A 22928-nucleotide genomic window follows, 5' to 3' on the forward strand; every position below is an offset into this window, starting at 1 on the left:
TCGTCACATTGCGTCCTGTTTGATCGGTCTCTGTGTCTTGGTTGAACGGTATAGACAATCGTCACACTGCGCCTTGGTTGATCGGTAAAGAATGTCGTCACACTGCGTCCTGATTGATCGATATATACGTACGGTCGACACACTGCGTTCTGGTTGATCAGTATATACGATAGTCCTACTGTGTTCTGGCCGATCAATATAGAGTCTCAGGCTAATATTACAATCTCCATCTGCAAGAATGCTCTTCCCTTTTCACCGGCGGACTAGATCGATCGTTCGTTATCTAGAAGCTAGAAGCTATATCAGTTGATATATTACAAGAACCAAACAAAAAAACAAAAAACAAAAAACAAAAAAACAAAAAAAAAAACTCCACGCCCAGTTTTTCTCGAAAATATATGTTGGTTATAGAAAAATCAAGGACAATCACTGGAACTGACCCCTAATAGGTTAGCCAACACCCCACTCCTTTACGAAAATTAATTTCAGGTACGACATTGAGAATCAAAGTCTGTACTGTCTTGGACACCAACAAGCACTACTAAACTCGCCATTTTGATTGAAGTCTGACTATTAAAGTCGAGATTCCCGAGTCGACGTACCCCCTCCCCACCCCCTTTCACAAATTCCTGCTTACGGGCATGCAGTCAGTTCATGCTGCCCGTTTCTGTATATAATTTTAGAAATTTTATCGTGCTACATGTATTTTGTTCTCTGGCTGTCTCATGGTGTTTTCGGTCTTTTTTTGTCGACAGATTTCCCTCCCTTTTATTGTTATTTCGGTGTTACACCATATCAATAAAAACGAGGCACAATCAACAACACAAGAACCATTCTAAAGCATACAAAACTTAAATCGTCACTAACAACACTCCATTCTACTTTCTGTTCAGATGTCCTCTGGCTTTTCCCTTCGAATAATGCTTTCAAAATCATGACAGATGAAATCTGATTGGCTGATCAAAAAGGTCACCATCACAGAAAGTTCTACATCTACATGAAATGACTGAATGGAACACTTTGATCAGATTGACAAAACTCAGATGTTATCATTTAAATGAAACTGTTCAGATACAATTGTTATGTCCTGAAAACAACTCTTCCTATGTACATTTCCTTAGGTCTGCTATACATCGTGAAATATAATATTGCCTGTTCTGGTGGGAAACCTGCATTTGAACATATTTGAACGTAACCAAATTTCAAGTGTTAAAATATCTCCAATGGGACACTTTCATTTACATATTTATTTTTGAATACAGTTTATACGAGGCCTACTGAAAGATTTCCAATAAAAGATGCATGAATAACTAATCAAAAGTTTCTGTCTTGTTTTAAGTTAGAGCTGCACTTAAAAATTGTGCTTCAAGATATTAAATTATATGACCTCAACACTATCTCGGGTACATTGTGATCAGCTACAGGATATTACGTGTGACAATGTACATATACTATCTACATGTTTGTATGAATACCTAGTAGCAGCAAAAGAAAAACGAACAAACTTACTTTTTTTCTTCCACGTGACTAGCAAGCGCGGATCAAAGGACGAGAGTGCCGGGCGTATGCCTCCCCTACTCTAAAATTGAGGAAAAAATTCTTTTCGTATGAAATATTGATTTTTCGCAAAGTTATCGTCCCAAATTATTTGGCCTCGACTCGGCATTTGATTCTATAAATGTCCCTTAACCTGAAGTCTTTGACCCGTCCTTGACTAGCGACGAATCAATCGACTGCACTAGCTGCTTAGAAACGTCGCCGATCGTCTTGATTGATGTGCAGCAGCAACAGACATAGGCGCAAGGTTGGCCAAAGTCAGCCGTTTTAGTTGTATAAAGAGAGAACAGAAAAAGTCAAACATAACGGAAGGGTGGAATTAGTGCTTTAAGTGCAAACCGTACATCAGAAGAAATAATTGAGCAAGTAGAAGTGAAGGAATTATAAAAGTAGAGAACACAACATAAGCCAAAGCAGCGTTGCATTTGACGTTGTTGAACCGAACAACGATAAAGTTCCAGCAAGACCTCGAAGACTACTAGCATTGAGAAGAAAAAAATAAAGTCCACCAGCAGGTTGGTGTTTCAGAGGCTGGTTGAAACCACACATTATTAAAAATATATTTTAACGGATATGCAATTTAATCTCATATTATGGAACAAACTGTCTAAAAAGTAAAGTCTTACCATCATGTATGGTTGAGACCGTGCTTAATAGCGAACATTTCAATTTTATCATTTAGAGCACTTTTTTTTTTTCTTTTTTCATTTTTTGTTTGGTTGTTATTCGACTATTATCTCCGTTTTTCATTTCAATACTCCTCAAGATTAATTTAATATCATATACATTCTTAGTTTAAATTATAGCAAGACACATTACCTCAGTTTGTTTTTAATTTCTAATTTCAATTTGTTTAACATACCAACTCTGAAAGAATGATGATAGCAGACAACAGACGGGATGAAGTTCTGGCAACACGAGGTGTGTTTTTAAAGTAAATCTCTTGACCCTGTGTTTGTATAACGTATGTACTTAAATTTTTTTGTTCGCATTTTTTAAACTGCTATTACATGTACATGTACTTAGATGAACATGGTAATTTTACTTTTTTGCAATAATAGTGTCTTTGAACTAGAAATACCAAGAGAGTCTCTCCATGCTTTCGTTCCTTGTTATTTTCAGGTAAACTTGGACGCGATTATGAAGCTAGGAGACAAGCCGTTCTCCAACGATGGAAGGGAAACCTCGTTCTTAAAACTGAAAGTGTAAAGAGAATACGAAACAGTTGAAGGATGAACAAACTACAAATGTTAGAATGAAAAAAACTGTACCGTCTTTGCCTGATGTCTTTAAATTTGATATTTTTCTAAAAGGGGAATTGAATTTGATGTTTTCTATGTTTTTTACTTTATATAAATAGATAAACAACAACTAAAATGATATTCAGAAGCGGGCTATCACTATATAACACTTAAAAAAAAAACATTTAAGTCTGGAACATGCATTATTACATATCCAAGCAGGGAGTGTTTACATATGAAGCCCATAAATCGAGTTATTAAAAAATGACACGAAGAAGAAGAAGAAGGAGAATACACTGACAACACAAAATTGAAACTCATAACAAAAATAACTAACAAACAATAATCTAATTCTAAACCAGATACTTTTTAAAGTATTTTTGTATTTTGAACCTTGTAAAACCGAACAAAATTTAAGGGGTTTGATTTAGGTTTCCCTGTATATTGTATTCACCGTTCTGCACTGACCACCCCTTGTTTTAAATAATTCGTTCGTAGTTAATTGTCTTATCATATTATATTAAAGTTTCACTTCAGTTGATGTTTTTGTTGTTGTGAAGAAAATTCTTGTCGCGGAAAAAATATTCAAAAGTTTGTAATGGAAAAAAATCCATACCCAAACCAACAACCCTCAGAAAATTAAAATGGTTGCTGCTTAATCATTCTGTGTTTTTTGGTTTTTTTTTTGGGTTTTTTTTGTTTTTTTTTTTTTTGGGGGGGGGGGGGGAGGGAGTTATTTTTGTTTTGCTATAAACACCACTAAGTTACATTTATTGTGTCAAAAGCATATCAATATGTCACGTATGGTACGTTTTGATTTTACACTTCTAGCTTACAGTATGTAAGTTGGCACAGATAATTTTTACGAGACCGGATCCAGACTTTCAAGAGAAGGGGTGCTAGTCGAAGTTCTTTAGACAAAAGGGGTGCTAGGACAATATTTGCCAGTTGTTGTCAATTTGAACATGAAAATGGCACCCGCCATTCAAATCAACTCCGAATGACTGATCACACTTCACTGTTTTTAATTCTGATAATACAAGAACTACCACCAATCTGTCGAGCTCCACAGATTTAGATTCAGATTTGGCAAAGAACTGCATTCAACCATTGGATTGCTGAAAAAGAAAACATTGACTCAATAAACTTAAGAAAAACCTTTTGTTTAATTGAAACTACTGTGTTTTCGTCCATTCTCTTCAAAATGTGCAAAAGGAACCTCATACAAGAGAATGAAACAAGCGGTTTACAGCGTATTTCATGGCCTTCTTTGTAGCACAATGAATTAATTGAATATTAATTCGAGATGATTGTTGAATACGACAAAAAGACCCCCCCCCCCCCCATATGTTTCCAAACGTTACTTTTCACTTCAGTCGTGAAGAACGTTGCTGATATTCTAAGTATTGTGACGTAACGTTATTTCCTGTAACATCTATAGCTATATGTATAGCAACAGATAATTCGATTTAGACATTATATGGTGAAAATAGTGGTTTTCTTAATCAAAAATCTTTCATGCAAAATTTGAAAGAAACACTATGCAAACGCTTAACAAGAATTTTTTAATATTTAATATTTCGTAAAAGTCCTCTTGTTTCTATCATATTCAGTGTTGCAAAAGGAATATTTAGTCCTGTATGGCAAGCCAAAGTGGACAAAAATGAGTATTTTCTAATATCAAACAAATTATCTTTTAATATTACAAATTCATTTTCTAATATTGCAAATTAGATTTCGTATATCACAAAACACTTATTTAATATTAAAAAATGATTTTTTTTTAATATAAAAAAAAATTCATTTGAATTTCTAATATTAAAAAAATGATTTTTTAATATTAGAAATTTATTTTCTAATATTAGAAAATGGATTTTTTGTATTCAATTACGATTTTTAATTTTAGAAAATCATTTTTGTAATATTAAAAAAAAATGTGACTGATTTTGCAATATTGCAAAGTGATTTTCTAATATTACAAATTTATTTTCTAATATTACAAATTAGATTTCTAATATCACAAAACACTTTTTTAATATTAAAAAAAATCGATTGAACTTTTAATATTAAAAAACGATTTTTGAATATAAGAAATTGATTTTCTAATATTAGAAAATGGATTTGTCATATTCAATTACGATTTTTCAATATTAGAAAATCATTTTGTAATATTAAAAAAGGTGACTGATTTTGCAGTATTGCAAAGGGATTTTCGAATATTACAAATTCAATTTATGATATTACAAAATGTGTGATGTTTTATAATATTACTAAATCAGGAATTTGTAATATATGAAAATAAATTTTTAATATTACAAAATGAATTTTTAATATTACTTTCGAGATTGTCGCGGGGAGTGACATCCGCATATTTGTATATTTTCCACTGCGAAGTCGTCATAGTCGGAAGTGAAGAATCTAGATAAATGATAAAGCTACATGATTGTATTCTATCCAGCCTAAAACACCACAACCACGATATTGGTGGTGCCATGAACCATGGAGTTGAAGTCCATACGATCAGCAAACAAGAGTGTCATAACGAAATTCTTCAAGAAGATCGGGGAAGCCAAAAATTCAGAGGCGTCAGTAATCACAAACATTGAGAAGATTCTTACAAAACAGACATTTTTAGAAGAGTTGTGTGAATAAATTCTAAAGGAAACAAATTTGGAAGATGTTGCAAACGAGGTAATTGAGTCAGAAGAACATTCCGTATTGCTAGAAACCAAGATAAAGCATGCACGTAAGTTCATTGAAAACCTCCAGCCTACTCCTACATCACGCCCTCATGAGCCCTCACATTCACGTACACTTACGGCAGACACGCCCCATTCGTCCCCTTTTCCTACACACATCAGTATGAGAATCAGTATCTACAATTCAATGTTCCGCATCAAAATACACACCCGAGTATATCGTCAAACTTTAGTCGTAGTAGTAACGATAGTCATCGCCTTCCAAAGCTCACACTTCCCTAATTCTCTGGACATATTTTTCTGGGATTAGTTCAAATCAGCCGTCCATCTCAATATCTCACTCACAAATGTACAACTACATCAAAGCACAACTCACGGCTATAAACGTATTGAAAGACAGATTCGGAAATAATGAAAAAGTTGTCAGCACGTATATAGAACCTCTGATTGAAATACCACAACCCAGAAATGAAATCCGAAGTCTGAAATCATTCTACGATCAAATGGAGTCATACGTTCGAGGACTAGATGCTCTAGGGGAATCTCAGCAAACCTACGGAAAGATGCTTTGTGCCAATAATCTTGAAGAAACTACTTGAAGAAGAAGTTTACTGGAGGGTATTGAAAAAAATGGACGAGGGACAAGACCCCGATGAATGCCAAAATATACCAACCATGTCATCTTTGGTAGCTGGAGCAATATCAAAGCCACGACAAAATCAAAATAAGTATGTTCCACAACCACAAAAAGTAGAGAATCGCCCATGTATATTTTCTGTCATGAAACCCACTCGCCGATCCACTGCACCAAAGTTAAAGATATATCAGCACGTATAGCCATTGTAAAGAGAGAAAAACTATGCTTTAACTGTGTCGGCAACCATAGAATGCATGAATGCAAATCAAAGTTCACGTGAAGAAACTGCCAAGAAGAAACACCAAACAAGCATTTGTACACGCAAATGTGCAGATAATACCCAGAAACAGGAGAATCAAATACAAATGACCCACAGAGACCAAGGACCACAACACAAAAACGCTTCCATAAAACCTGAAAAATGAAGCTGAGAGTTGCGACACAAGTGTATTGTATTCCCATGCCACCGAGTCTCGAGACTGCATACTTCTCAAGACAGCTGTAGTGCCAGTAGGATACTACTGGACTTTCATAGACACTAACATTTTATTCGACGAGGGAGAACAGCGGCGATCATTCGTAACAGAAGACCTTGCAAAGAAGCTAAACCTGTAAACAACAGGAACTGAAGTCTTGTACTTGTCAACTTTCGGCGGCGGAGACAAAAATATTAGGAATTTAAATACCGCAACAGTGTACTTGAAAACGGAATATGGACAAAACTTACCTACCAAAGTATTGATAGAACCAAAGATAGCTATGCCATTACAAAATTACATACGCAAAATTGAAAATAACCATTAATACATGCGTGGATTGAAGCTAGCATACCCCATTACCAAACAAGAATCATTTGAAATCGAGCTATTAATAGGTGTCGACTATTATTGGGACATCGTGGAAGATTGCATTGTCAGAGGAAATGGTCCAACAGCCGTGAAATCAGAGATTGGTTACTTGGAACTGAGAGCGTTATCCGTAGATTGAGTCAAAAACCGGACATGCTAGAAAAATATCGCAAGATAATAGTAGATCAGGAACGCAGAGATTTCATTGAGAAAGTGAGTGACACAAAATCGAACGCACCCAAAGTTCATTATATACCCCACCTACCAGTATACAAAGAGTCAGCTACCACCCCGATCAAAATAGTATACGACTGTAGATTTCGTAGGTCACCAAACCACCCGAGTCTAAATAATTGTTTGATGGACATCCCACCCGAGTTGAATGATTTTACCAAAATATTGCTGCGATTTCGAGCTAACCCAGTTGCTATCACAAACGATATCCAGAAAGCTTTCAGTACCTGCGTACGGAGTGTTCATATCACAACTCATACGTTATGCCAGAGCTTGCCGAGACTACGCAGACTTTTTGTATCGCGCTAGAATTCTAACAAATAGACTTCTGGAGCAGGGTTGGCGTGTCGCAAACAAGACGAAATGGCCGCCGTAGCGTGCTGCTATACAGACGAACAATAATATGCCTATGTGGCACCAAAAGGCCCTTTTAAGGGTCACCTAAACATTTCAAACAGATTCTTATCTTGTATCACGAAACACATAAAAAGAGTTATATAAAAGTACAAAAAAATAATTAAAATACAACAACAAACGGTGATATATTTTGTTTTTTTTATAAACAATGCGGCATATTAATCACATAGAACAACTAATCGTAATTACGGCGATTTGTTTACTTCTCGTTCGTATCACATTGTCCATGACGTGATATCTACCCGCAAAAGAAGTAGATGAAACGACCAAATCATAGAATAATACAACGAGTAAATTTGTCTTATCCTCAACTGTCCAGTTCTCTACACAAGGAAGTTTAAAAGGTCATTATCATACCAACTCAAACTAGATCCCCTACATATCACCAATGATATCATCATCATATGCGCCGTTATGATGCATTTTTATGTCCGACTTCATAAATATTTTTTTTCATGTTAATGATATTAGTTATCTAAACTTTCTGATTATTCAATGTACATGTAGTTGTATTGTTAGTTGTATTGTTCAATACATTATTATTATTATTTGTATTAACGCTTTTGTATGGCACGCGATAGTAACAAAAAAATCAGTAAACCGAGTTTTTCGCCCGCAAAACTATTGTTTAAACTTAGTTTACACTTCAGATGTTATTTAGTAAATTAAGAATAAGAATCGCCTTTAATCTTAAAAATGATAATATTTTATTTTATTAACCTAAGCTATTGGGAACTCTAAAATTCGCTAACTTTTAATGCTTTCCATTCGTTTCTCCGTACTACCTTTGACATAATTGTGAAAAGGGGAAACAAGGAACCCAGGATTCGATCGGTAATCAAAAAGAACATACAGGGGTAACAAATAGACCACGAAAATATTCAGATAAAAGAAATAAACAAATAAATACGCATATAGAAACAAAAGTAAACGAGCAAGATTCCAATAAAAACTGGAAGCATGGACCAGTTGCACCAGTAGGGTAAGCATTCATTGCTTTAGAGAACTATTAATATGCACAAACTATAGATTGATACTGTTCATTGGAGAGCTAAACGACGCCCTTGCTCTTTGTGTGTGTAGGATGATGACTAACGAGTACAATTACTAGTATCTTTTGGTTACAAATTATTTGACTTTGCATTTTAAAGATACTGAGTACTTACCTCTCTGATTTTTGTCTGAATACATGTTTTTGGATCATTGGTAAATTGAAGGCATCACAAAATAGTTTGGAAAGAAAAATCTTCTTAATGGATCGTAATTGTCCTGCAAGTTAAAACGGAAACCTATAAACTAGAAAACTTGTATATATCAATATTAATGACAATATCTAAATTAAAACATTGTCTACTATACATGACAAATATGTTGTCATAGCAGCAGACAAAGCCCAAAACAACATTGTTTTTTTGTCTGCAAGACGTTTTACATCCAATGTTTATTATCAGAGGTAGACGTAGAAAATAATAGCAGTGATATGACTTATACTGCTACAACACTCTCCAAAGAAGAGATTGTGGAAAACCATAAATCTGTGCTATCCTATTCTGGTCTCGCTACCAAGGACGATGATTGTGATTTACCGTCTATGTACTGGATTCCTTAACTCCACAAAAATCCATACATACAACATTACATAGTTTGATCTGCAAAATGTACCACCAAACCTATTTCAAAAATTTTAACTTCTATTAATTCAATGTGGATCCTGAAAAATTCGAAAGATCTTTTGGAGTCAATCAATTCAAGACTATTATCAGAATATAATAGCATTAAAACCTGCGATTTTCCAACACTATATACTTCTATTTCCCATACTCAGTTTTTCAAAAACAAACAAACAAACAAACAAACAAACAAAAAAACAAAAAAACAAAAAAAAACAAAAACAAAAAAAAAAACGGTATACCTTTTCCTTCACTCTTATGATCTTTATAGTTAATCTGATCCGAAAGAAAGAATATCGTTTAGCCAGATCCTTTAATCTCAGTTTCCGCTACATAGATCACGTATTATCTTTAAACAATCCTAATTGTGGGGATTTGATATGTCGCATCTACCCCAAAGACCTTGAGATAAAGGGTACTACAGACACCGTAAAGTCAACTTCATATCTTGACCTACACTTAGAAATCGACGGTAAAGGAAAACTATTGACCAAACTTTACGACAAACGTTATGACTTTTCATTCAGAATTGCCACTTTCCATTCATCTGTGGCAACACCCCTTCAACACCTGAATATGGAGTTTTCATATCACAATTCATACGTTATGACAGAGCTTGCCGAAACTACGCAGACTTTCTGTATCGCGCTAGAACTGTAACAAATAGGCTACTGGAACAGTGTTATGTTGCTACAAGATTGAAGTCACCACTACAGTTTTATGATCGACATCATGAACTCGTGGATCGTTGCGGTGTATTCATCTGCGCTATGAAAACTGATTTGTTCAACATGTCATAGTTTTCCTTTCCTCTTTCGACTCCTCAGACTTGCCTTTTTATGAGCAACTCGGCGGTTGTTTCTAGGAAAGCAGAGGACGCTTACCCTACCGGGACACCTGGTCCATGCTCCCAGTTTTTAGTGGAGTCCGAGTTGCTCATTTGCTTTTGTTACTTTGTATGTATAATTTTAGTTACTTTATGTTCTTTGTTGTGTATGTCTGTTTTCCATGTCTGGTTTTTGTCCCTGGATTACATTCTTTTGATTACCGCTATAACTTTGGTTCCCTTGATTACTCTTGAACTATTTCTAATTCAAGTTAATTGGATTCGAATAGCTCTCTATGTAGAACATTTTACCATAAATTATAATTATGTGTCCTACCACGGAACGCCTGTACGACCTTATGGACAATGTAGAGATGACTGTTCTCGCAATTGACAGCTACATGTATTTAAATACTTCTCTGTCTAAAAATGTGGGAAAATGTGTATTAGGTGTGGCACATGAAGAATAAAACCCAGATATTTTATTGCTTTATCTAATTATTTATACCTCTAAAATAACTGTCAAGGTGTTTGTAAAGTTGGCTTTTTAAAGATACTGATAGCTTAAATTTAGTTAAAATGTACTATGGAAAAATAGTGAGGAATTTCCCACACTTTTTCCATTTATAAGAAGTCAAAAATATCTACATCACAGATGCTTCAGGATGAATTTTAATAGTTTTTTGGTTGTTTTCAAAATGTACTGAATATATTGGAAGCAAATAAGATCAAATTGAGAATAATAATGTGCCACTCATTGCCCGAATCTTACATAGAAAAGTACTTAAATGACGCCTACCTTGATTCGCATTGAGTTATGTGGTGTCAGTTTATTTCAAAGAGCATGAAAACAGACTTTAAAGCAAATCAAACACAAAGAAAATTCCACTGTTATATGTTAGATTTTGACCCTTGGAGCCGTAAGTATCCTATGGAGTTAAGCAGAGTTTAGCGGCCCCATGTATGACTCTGACCGTAGCTGTATATTTTTCTTTTAGGCCAAAAATAATTGTCTTGTTACCTGCTACCAGCCAGAAGTAAAACAGGTAATATAGGGCAGGTAGGTAGGTAAATTATTTTATTCCTCAAAAAACATTTTACACTACGATATAGACTTAAACGGTACTTGAGCTAAAATGACAATGAAATGTTTAGGGTAGGCACAAAAACTAGGGTAGGTACGGTAGCTGGAAAGATACATGTTATTTTGTTTGGCTTTAAACACCAGGCAGGTAAACCCAATATGAAATGTTAAATTCAGTGATATACTAACTCGCAGTGAAGCCATTTTTTCCACGGTATCGTTCATACCAATGTGAATCACCATATTTGAGCGCCTGGAATTGTCTGATGAAAATGCACTGAAATGTTGGGCCCATCAGACCACCATGAACAGGTATTTCTGTTATAGCCCCAGCATACAAGTCTATATCGTTTTCATTTCTAAAAGATAAAAACAGTTTTGTTTACTACTTCAAAGATTGTATGATTAATTGTTGTTTGCTAAATGGCTTTTATTTGATTAGTCGCGTATTTCAGGACCAGAATGTATAATATAGTTGAAACTTTTTGTGTAAGAAGCGCGTGCACGTAGACGCCGAGTCATCCCATATTAAGCATATCGACCCATTCAGACATATTCCCTCAGAAAAGATGTCATTCCAATGTATATTCAGTGAACCACAGGCTTGACAGAGAAGCAGTTAATTTTATTGTTTATAACGAACGAAAGATCTATTTTAAAATAAAACCTCCATGAAATAATCATGCGTAATGTTAGGCACGAACCATTTTTATCCAGGGAGGCAGGGATTTGATGTCGGCTAGGACATTTTTATCTATATTTCAGCAGCAAAAGGAAATCCATATTTTTTTTCTTTTTGAAAATCTGCCTTTATATGTTATATGTTTTCTCCAAATGGATTAGTAAAAAATTCTAAGGCATGGAACTTTTTTTCACAAAGATTCAAACCACACCCCTCGCTAACAAAACTCTGAATTACGAAAAACAAAGGCAGAAATAAAACGAATTTTGAGCACTCACGTATATAAAGACTTAATAATATCAGAACTCTCTTTATCGTGGTCAGCAATGGAATCGTCTGCAAAATTGATCAACGGCAATCCACAGAAATGGCGCCAATCGTTATAAGGCGGTAAACCATGATCACGCCCTCTCTGGATGTTTCTGGCGGGTAGATCATGGTGCCCGAACAGACGGTTTCTTACTTCGTTCTGGAAATAGCTAAAATCGGGTTTAAAAATGAACGTCTTCAACAGCGGTATCAAAAGAAAAAAAAAACACACGATCGAGAGAAAACCCGACTTCAAAACAAAACCGAGAACATCAACGGACAATACACGAACAATTTGCTCAGCATAAAGAAGCTAAGAAGTAAACACAGAAAATTTGACAGCATACACAATGAGAAATTATTTAAGAATTGAAAACAATTTGAATTCCTAAACATTTATAATGATTTTTTATCTGCTCTCGTTTTTTTTTCTTCTCTTGTCGCATTTGGAGAAACTTAACGCTAAAATATCTTTTATTAAGGCGGACTTGAGACTTACCGATCAGTTTCCATACTTGGGCTATACGTTAACCATCGTGCTAAATGCTGAACCCTGGAACCAGAATTATTCAAGAGCATATGAGTACTAAAGAATTGATCTGAGAGATCTGCATTGTACATCACTTGATACGAATTAGAGAGGTAAGCCACTTTTGGCATAATCATCGTGTGACCGACTCTCAATGCCGCAGCTGCAAAACCATTTCTTATGGTAGGATCGACTTCTGGGTTATACTGATTGAAAAAAGGTTTTTTACATTTATGAACATGACGTAGACGGAATATTTTTGTAGCCCGAGGTCCAATTAGCATCGGTAAATACTCATGATATGTCACGTGCTGTATCAACGCGCCAACAATTTTGCGTGTTTCTTGAAATGTCTTTTCATTCGTCCAATTTGGATTGATGGTTGTCATCTTTGTTGCAATTAGGTTATGGATTCGGACGAAGCACAAATGATTTAAACTGAGATTTGGAACTTCGTCAACTCTGAAATCTCCTAGAACAAATAGAAAAGAACAAAATTTCCAAGTAGTAAAATTCATATATCAGCTTGACTTTGAGAATATTGGAAACTAAAGGGAAAGGAATTGAAATTGAAAATAAAGCAATACAAGTTCAGTTTAATTTTGAATATATGAATATATGTTTTGTTACTTTAGTCTCCCCTTAGACGTGTTATTTTTCAAGACAATATCAAGTATCGGACATAACAGCATCTTTTTAAAGAATAATCAAGGTGACCAAGCGGAAATCAAAAGAACATAAACCAAGGATAAAGACTAGACAGGGTCAACAGAATAAAAAAAACATGAAATCCAAAACAACACGTACATGTACATACAAACAAAAGTAAATGAGCAACTTGGACTCCACTGAAAACTGACAACATGGACCAGGTGCACTGGTAGGGTAAGCGCCCTTTGCTTTTCTAGAAATACGAACCGAGTTGCTCACAAAGTAGCAACCACACCGAAATTTTATTATTTTTGCATAACTTCATTTTCTTCTGTAACGTTAAACACAATTCTTCGTCTTTGGGGATCATTGATTATGCAAATGTTTGGTTATTTGCTTTTATTGTGTGGTATATGAGTTCAGTAATATTACGGGGTATTTATGCTGCTGAATAAAAAACGGCATTTAGAATTGCAATCATTTGAATTAAATCGGAGAATAAAACTTTATCCCTTTTTCGCGATTACAGATTTTGTGTTGTTTTGGTCCCATATTTTGCTATGTAAGTATGATAAAAATCAATCTTTGAATCGAAACATGGAACGAGTTATGAATTTACCATGCCCAATCAAAACACCAGGGGTTTATGTCATAAATTACCATACCCGCTAATTGACAATAAGATCCTGTATGACTGTGTTTACATTGTCCAGTAGGGTCTTCCGGTAATAAGTCATGGTCATTCATTTTCAAAGTACCTACAATATATATATTCAGAATGTGACGACTATTCACTACACTGCTCCATCGGATCAAATTGATACAGGGAAGATAAAGTAAACGCATAGAAAGGTCTGAAAAATTCCCAACGATGTTAGAACTGTCAAATTTGCGATGCAAATTTTTGGTCGTTCCCTCCACGGGATTCGAACTCGTACCGCTGAGACATCTATGGCAACACCGCCTGCACAAAGTCCAGCGGCCTAGACCACTCGGGCAGCTAGGCTATATAAAATAAAATATCGGTTTCTCACATATCGTGGAAATTTGTCCTGAAATTTAAGATCGTACCCATAAATAAATTAAATAAATTAAACGGCACAACTTACGCGTTCATTATGTGTACATGCACTACATTAGATTTATAACGTAAAATAAAATATTATAAAAAAAACTATAGAAGTCGTTTTATTTAAAACCGTACTAATTAAATTAAAAATCAGGTAAAAGCTGAAGATATTTTTATACTTAGAATTATTGCAATTAGGATATCGTGATGACATAAGTTCACAGACCAAAATAAAAAACAAAACAAAACAAAACAAAAACAAAACATAAAATGAAAAGTCCCGTGACAAATACTAAATAAAGAAACAAAAGTCCAAAACAACAAACAACATTCAGGAACAAAAATAAACAATGACAAAAAGAAAACGAAAACTGAGCAAATTCGATTTAACCATAAACTAATCACATATACCAAATGCGCCGGTAGGATAGCTTTATATTGTTAACTCACTCTTAGTATCCGAGTAGGGACTCACTCTGACCTAATGCACTAGTGAGGTAAGTCTATATTGTTACTTACCTCCCTCTACATCTCTGAGTAAGGTCATCTGTGCATCACTTGATCCATAAACCATTGAACCATCGATGTATGAAGTTACTGAATTAATTTGTTCTCTTGGTCCTATAAAAGGTCATAAAAGGTCATAATATAAACAAAATAAACAAATATATAATAAGAACATTAGTTTTTTTTGTAAATAATCAAAAATTATTTTGCTTTAATTTTTTATCGGGTATAGGTTATTCTATCCGTGAATACGTGTTTCAAGGAGTGGCATCTTGTTTGCAGTACCGCAACCATTATCGCATATATGTTGCAAATCTTGTCTGCAACACCCGAACCATATGCATAGGAATAGATAGATCCAAAATAAATTAGTATCCATGAAATTCTCATACCCAAAATATCAACAAAGGAAACCAAATCCAGCACCTAAAATTTCTACCAAGTGCAGTACAAGGAATGATCGAAGCCTCGATCAGTGCTTTGTCGCTTTTGAATTTAATAATACAGCACAAAATGTTTCGATTAAATGGGTTTCAGAGCATTCAAATTAAGGATGCATACTCATGCTTCATAACTTGAAAGTTTGTATTTATGTGAAAATATAAGTCAACATACCGTTACTGCATACATTTTTTACTGCTGCAGATCTTACAAAATGTAAACAGTCTGTGTCATTGAAATAAGGATCGTCTGGTGGAATTGGCATTCCGAAACAATCGGGGCTGAAAAAAATCTAAATATGCGTTTCACTAAGTCAAAACCTTTATTGACACACTTTACAACACTCAAAGGAGAGTTATGTAATATGTTTGTAACTATATCTGTGCAAGCTTATCTAAGTTTTGGAGGCTAGGCTCATTTTAATTTGTCTTTCAGTTTTTCTCTTTTCTTTAGACGAAAACACTTAGTTTTACCTGAGTTGGTAGAAAATAAATCGTGGTACTCTTTGATAACATTGGTGCTTAATATTTTTTTTATGACAAATCGCTTCAATAGTTAATGTTTGTTCCTACTTTAATATAGCATCTATGATAGTAAAAGTAAAAACTGAATTATTTAAACAATGCTTGTTCCAATTCAATATGGCCAATCATAATGTTTTATACAGAAATACCAATCCAATACAATTATTACAAATTCCAGTTTTACATGTTTCAAGGATTAACAATTCATCGGCAACATATATGATCTTAATACAAATCGAGTGTGGGAAGTAAATCGCTGTAAAGAAGTATTCAAACAAATAAAATTCAAAATAGGAAACCAAATCCAGCACCAAGAAGTTATATCATGTGCAACACAAGTAATGAAGCAGTAATTTATGGTTTCGAATAAAATGGGGTCCTATAACCATATAAATTAAATCTTGTTTTAATAATCTTTATGTCCAATCCGGGGTTTTTAGTTGTATTCGGTCTGTTAGTTTGTCTATGAATACGTTATAGTATTTGTGTTGCGCGATTTGTTTTTTATTTGTTGTCTTGACGATGTTCTAGGTATTGTTTATTGATTTCCATTCGATTTTACGACTAAATTGGATTTCTAAGCCTAGAAATCTGTCTAACATACATCTATATGTCATAGTTATTCGTCTTCTTTTTCTGAACTTAACCTTCAGCGAAGAACATCACGAGTGATTTGTCAGAAGCAAGATCTACTCCCTTTTCTAAGACAGTTGAGTGTGCCACTGTTATGAGTAGGGGTTCTCTGTGTATACGTATGATTTTTATTTAATTTGTTATCAATTTGTAAAGTGAATGTGCTTAATTAATCGTGTTTAATCGGATTAATTAAATTTTGTGTTTATTCAGACAGGTTTTATTCAAGAAGAACACCTTTAGTAAACAAAAGAAAACCGCACAAAGAACAAAATATGAAACAAAAACTCCCAAAACAACCAAATGATATAGCTTAATAAAATAAAACAAAACGATTATTGAAGACAATCTACTTACTGATCTTTGTTACTCGACTCACAACAATCCAATTTGACTATATATAAAACAGCTAGCAAGTTATTTCTGCCGAGAAGTTTTTTTTCAATTATTTTGTCATAACGACCCTAACGAAATTTTCTTTAAGTATGTTTGGACTTAAATGGCAAGGGTCTTCATTTACAATGTTGTCCTTTGTCTGAACTTTTTTTAATTGTTCTGAATGCAAGTTCTTATGAGGTTTATGCATTAATTTTTTTTCTTATTCGCGTTTTACCAAGTATCTCGATGTTTGTTTTTTAACATTTACACAATGAATCTTTTAAGTTGTGATGATAATTAATTGATAACACATAATGCCTCAGGTGCAATGACAGCGATATTTTTACAGACACGGATACCCTTTTCCATCCATCATAGGAAATTATTTGTTCTTATTTTAGATACACTTTTGAACACCTCCAATAAAGCAACCTTATATTTACCAAACCAGATGCACCTTTGTACATACTCTCGATCTAAGAAGAATCCTATTATACATACCTTCTGCCTCAGGTGTAGCAACAACATCATGACATAGGAATTGTCCCCATCCCATCGATAGTACTGTATGCTTATCTGAGAATCGATCTATACCACCAGTTGAAAATAACATATTACTGATTGTTCTCGCTGATGGCAATTCTGTTGATGTTTGTGGTAAGCTTTTGTCTGTAAAATTAAAGCTTTAAGTTATATCACAATGAGCTAGGTTATTTTGTGGAGCGTAAAATATCGCGAAAATACGCACGAATTAGAATAATGACAAAATACATTTTTTCTTCAAAAATTCTAAAGAGAAATCTCAAAGGAATCACACGCCTTTTTGGGAAGACATAGTGCTTGAATGATTTGGCAAGGTTGATAGCAATGTACCTTACCTATATACCATGCCAATAACCCTTTTTCAACTGTGTGACAAAATGTAATTCACCAAATTGAATGATTTTTAATTAATTTTAGTGACCAGAAAAAACATCCGTATTTTCTGTTTTTTTTTATTTTAGTCTATCGTTCTTTACTGTACATGATATTAATTTTCTAAAACTGTAGATATCCTATTTAGTAATCTTAGCACCAATTCCGTTATTTGGTGGAATGCAGGAAAATCGCTCTGTAGTATTCAACTTTTCAGTACGTTCAAAATGGTTTTAATATATTTATAAATCTGTTTAAGTTTAACTCTGCGTCGTCTATGTTTTTTTCACCTTTAACGTTTTATTTCACTTTACCAATGGTAAGACATTATTTAACTCTAGTTATAATAAACGGACAAGTAACTCTTTTTTTTACCATCAGCATATACAGGGTCCAAAAATCGTGCTTGTTTTCTTGATGCCATGCCTAACCAGGGAAAGTCTTTATTATTACAAACTCCGTTTGCTGTTCGGTATCTTGGATTAAAGTGTGCGCATACTATGTTTTTGTCACAGTCATCTGGTAGGCTACTTGTGGTTTCGCCAATACCTTCGTCAAGGGGGTTACCATGACTACAACATATTCAAATGATGTTTATTTAATACGAGACTCCCATCTAAAAATGGGATGTTTCTAAAACTGCTGTTTTTAATTTACGTTTTTGGATTCTTTGAGGCCAAAATTAGTATTATGCTTGTTCCCCCTTCCAGTACCAACCAGTAAAAATTGATCATATCCAAATAATTTGTTTGCTATTTTCTGACAAGATTTCTTAAAGATGTTCAAGAGTAATCAAGGGAACCAAGGTTATAGCGGTAATCAAAAGAATGTAATCCAGGGACAAAGACCAGACATGGAAAAAAGACATACACAACAAAGAACATAAAGGAATTAAAATCATACATACAAAGAAACAAAAGCAAATGAGCAAGTCGGACTCCACTAAAAACTGGGAGCATGGACCAGGTGCACCGGAAAGGGTAAGCGTCCTCTACTTATCTAGAAACATCCGCCAAGTTTCTCCTAAAAAGTCAAGTCTGGGGTAGACAAACGAGGAAAGGAAAACTGTGACCCATTGAATAAATCAGTTTTCATGGTGCAGATTGATACAAAGCAACATTTTTCTCAAATATTATTATAAGTGTGGTTTGAAGAGCGAAAACCTTGAAGCTATATTTTAATATATAGTTGCGCAATGTATACATCTCATGAGCATATGAAATGTTTTCTTTTCTGTATTACTTTCTTAAGGTTCAGCTGTGCTTTTTTTTTCATGTATAAACTGGTGGTAAAAAGTAAACGATACAAATTTTACTCACACAAATTGGTATATCACAGTCAATTTAAGAATCTCTTGGCAAATCATTATTCTGAAAGTACAAGCTCATGTATTATTTTGTAGCATAGAACCTAATTTAACCCTGTTTTTAAACGCCTCAGCCTTTCCGTTACGACCTATGTTTAAAGCCATTTCCCAGACAAAAACCAATAACTGAATCTAGACAAGTTAACTGAAGTTGCTTGATGTTATTGTCATTTATTTCTATATAACATTTAAAAAAAAATAACATTTAAGTTTCTTATAAAAACCACTTTATTCTTTGTATCAGCCAAACATTGTATCAGTTTTTATACGTAGAAATACTGATTTCAATAATGGAGGAAGCTCTTGAAGCAAAAGAGAATTATTTTCATTTCAATGCCCTAGTTTGAAATTTATCCAATATTTCCTACAACAAATATGGCGAGCACCGTCATAGTTGGATGTATGAATGCGATAGAGGGTAAAAGCAGCAGTACCGAACTAACCGGCAAAACTCCAGGCAAAGGAAAAGTCAAAAGAAGAAATGTTTTTATCATATAATCTTCTCGCTCCTTTTACTCGTTGTGTTAAAATTTGAGAATGGTTCGTGTTGTTCAGTTTTTGTGTGTGCTTTTAGTTTCCCTGTGTTGTCCTGTTCTCCTCGTTTGTTGTTTCTTATCATGGTGTATCCGGACTTGTTTTTTCCCAATTCTTTTGACCCTTTTTGCAAGGTCCCCCCTTTTAGACAATGTTCTTTCGTTGATCGAACAATACAAAATCCTAGTTGACGATCTAACTGCTTAGGTGATGACCTGACAACATAACAGCTTAGTTGACAATCAAACAACGTAATAAATAGTTGAGAATCTAAAAACATAACAGCTTAGTTGTCAATCTAGCAAAACAACATCTAAGTTGACGATCTAATAACACAATTGCCTAGATAACAATCTAACAACATAATTTATTTGACTTAGTTGACTTCAGTTGAGTTGACGATCTAACAACAGAACAGTTTAGTTGACGATCTAACAACAGAACAGTTTAGTTGACAATGTAACAACATAAAGCTTACCTTGTTCGAAACGTTTTACGAAAATATTGTTCTACAGATACAAAGTGTCGATTTAACTGAATATAAAACAAACAGTTAGTGAATTGTCATATGTTTGTATATATAAGAGAAACAGATTAAATAATTGTTCATTAAAGATGTAATGATTTCACACGTGTTACGTGTTTATGATCGATTGACATGATATGTTTCATACAAGTATAAAAATGTATCTTCACTCCCTCATCATCAAGCTACATGTTAGTCACGTACTTGATTATGACATTCAAGAATCCCTCAAAAGTTAAAACAAAACAAATCATGCATAGACAAGGGTTTGATTAAGTATTTCTGCCTATGCATTTGGATATTGACTTGCAAGACATATCTTCTATATTTCACTAGTCTTTCGAAGTTTTCTGGGTAAAGTTTGGTCTTCCTAAACAATTGGGGTAAAATGTAAGAGTGATGGTTACTGCAAATCATTGTAGAGTAAAGGAACTAAAATCAGCAATCGAATTTGAAGTACTAATAACACAAAACAAAATTAAAACATGCAAAAAAAATATGAAGCATCAAATCAGAAGAACAATTCAAAGACATCAAATTCCATGCACGTGAGTAAAACGTGAAATTAGGAAGCAAAGATAATATGCATACACAATGTAGGTGACAGAATCAAATAATATAACAATGAAAAAACTTAAGATAAGGAAAAGAAGACAGCATTTTAACACTTGCAATACGAGCACAAAAAAAATTAATAAATATTGACACAAAGTGTTCAGGACGTATAAGCAGGTGCATGGGGTTTCAAGTTAGATTACATAAAGGGACTGGATATCAAGCAAAGGTTTTATTGGGTGCAAATATGCTAAGGTAAATACCGTGGGATAATGTTGGTATTAAGTGTGTAATTGTTAAGGGTGTTTTGGTTTGTTTGTTTGTTTGTTTATTTGTTTTTGTTTTGTTTTGTTTTTGTTTTGTTGTTTTTTTTGTCTTTTTGAAAACTAATACAAGAATATGCGTGGTTAAAATGGAATTTGACCAGTTTTCTATTGTACAAAAGGAGTTTCAGATTATTTGTTATTTGAGGTTAAACGCTTTATTTTCATTTCAAAATTGCAAATGAAATCGGACACAAACTGAAGTATCATGTTTTAATTGTCCAAATACTACAGAATTACAACAACAAAAATACATGCAAAGTATTTACAGCATGATACTTAGTATGAAATATTAATCAAGGGAACCAAGATTCTAGCGGAAATCAAAAGAATGTATTCAAGAGACAAAAACCAGACATGGAAATTAGACACACACAACAAGGAAGGATACTTGGAGTATGCGAGTGACGTAACGATATGTTTATATATATAAGTGGATAAACAATAAGAAGACAGTACCTCAAGGATCATTTCATTTAAGATATTTCTGACACGGTTTGCACACTGGGTGTTTGGATAATTGAGATATTTTTTTTATCTAAATGTCCACAGCTTAATAACCGTACTCATTATATTTAGCCTGGTTTTGACTTGAAAAAAAAAAAAACATGTAAGAGTCTCTCTTTCTCAATAAAGGTAATTTCAGTCAGTAGTTGAGAAGTGTGCTTGCGGAGCCGTTTGTTGCATGTGACTGGTATGTAAATATAGACCGATATGGTTAACGCAACAAATGTACCAGCGTAACCCAAATACAAAATAATAAGAAGAACGTACACTCACTTTAAGATTTTTCAAAATATGTTAACTCCGTTTCTATAGATTATAAGAACTCTGGAAATATTTTCAGAATTTAATCTTTCCTGTAAGGCTTAATGTAATGTTCATTTATATATTATGTAATATTTTTTGTATGCTTTGTATCGTACAAGCTATTAGAAAATTCAGGTGAATAACTTAAGTCATGTCACATCAACTCATTTGAAAATCTAAAGATGTCAACTGAACGTCACTAAACATCCTTTCTAATCGTGTATTGGCATCTATAGATATTCAAATTAGTTGAAGTGACCTAGCGTATAACGTAGCCTGAGCACGTGACTTTTTGTTTATATTTACACCAAATATTCGAATAGCTGTTTTAACATTCAAACATTAAAATGATTATATTCATATATTAAAAATCAAAACTGAATTAACCCTAATGAGAATTCCTTAGATCTGTTGAAATAAAATTCTGAAAATATTTCTCAAAGTTTGTATGCACTAAAGAAACCAAATGAGTTGAAAAACTGAATCGATTCGAAAATTAATTTTAGAAAATGAAGAATTATAAAACCCAAACGGACTGTATTTGATATTTAGAAAGATTCAATTTTTTTGGTGCTAATTCGTTTTTATTTCACCGAATAAATTTGATAGGTTGTTTTAAAGCACAAACAATTTTGAATTATAGATCGAATATCCAATTCATTATCCAAAAATGAATAATTTAAGTATTCCTTTATGTATAGCAATATTTATAAGCAACTCGGTTGATATTTCTAGAAAAAAAAACACCTTTCGGTCCACTTGGTCCCGGTTGCTTGTTCACTTTTGTTTCTTTGCACGTGTTCTTGGTTATCTCATGCTCATTGTTGTGTGAACCTATTTTCCCTGTCTGATCTTTATCAGTTGAATATTTTAATTACTGCTTTCGATTCTTGGTTCCCTTGAAACATCCACATGGTAGTAGAAACTGTCTATTAGAAACCAGGTAGATCATATGATAAAGCT

At 33.8% G+C, this 22928-nt stretch overlaps 1 protein-coding gene and 1 long non-coding RNA gene across 2 annotated transcripts; one reads left to right on the top strand and one right to left on the bottom strand.

Moving 5' to 3' along the window:
* The first annotated feature begins 1671 nt into the window (after positions 1-1671).
* LOC148602345 (uncharacterized) lies at positions 1672-3261 on the top strand. The gene is made up of 3 exons (XR_015916782.1): positions 1672-2072; positions 2432-2478; positions 2680-3261. It is a non-coding gene; the product is annotated as an uncharacterized LOC148602345 (long non-coding RNA).
* Positions 3262-3522: 261 nt separating this feature from the next.
* LOC148602346 (eosinophil peroxidase-like) lies at positions 3523-20319 on the bottom strand. The gene is made up of 13 exons (XM_088552437.1): positions 20230-20319; positions 19171-19221; positions 18227-18423; positions 17438-17605; positions 16916-16952; positions 15576-15682; positions 14973-15074; positions 14050-14142; positions 12704-13205; positions 12174-12374; positions 11403-11572; positions 8800-8902; positions 3523-3916 (listed from the first exon to the last, which is right to left on the bottom strand). Exons 2-13 carry the CDS (start codon positions 19215-19217, stop codon positions 3844-3846), a joined length of 1800 nt encoding a protein of 599 aa, XP_088408563.1. The 5' UTR covers positions 19218-19221; positions 20230-20319; the 3' UTR covers positions 3523-3843.
* Between the last annotated feature and the right edge of the window lie 2609 nt (positions 20320-22928).

The sequence above is a fragment of the Perna viridis genome, chromosome 11 (assembly GCF_037379345.1).
Source record: "Perna viridis isolate PV_CMFRI_1.1 ecotype Kerala chromosome 11, ASM3737934v1, whole genome shotgun sequence".
Lineage (NCBI taxonomy): Eukaryota > Metazoa > Mollusca > Bivalvia > Mytilida > Mytilidae > Perna > Perna viridis.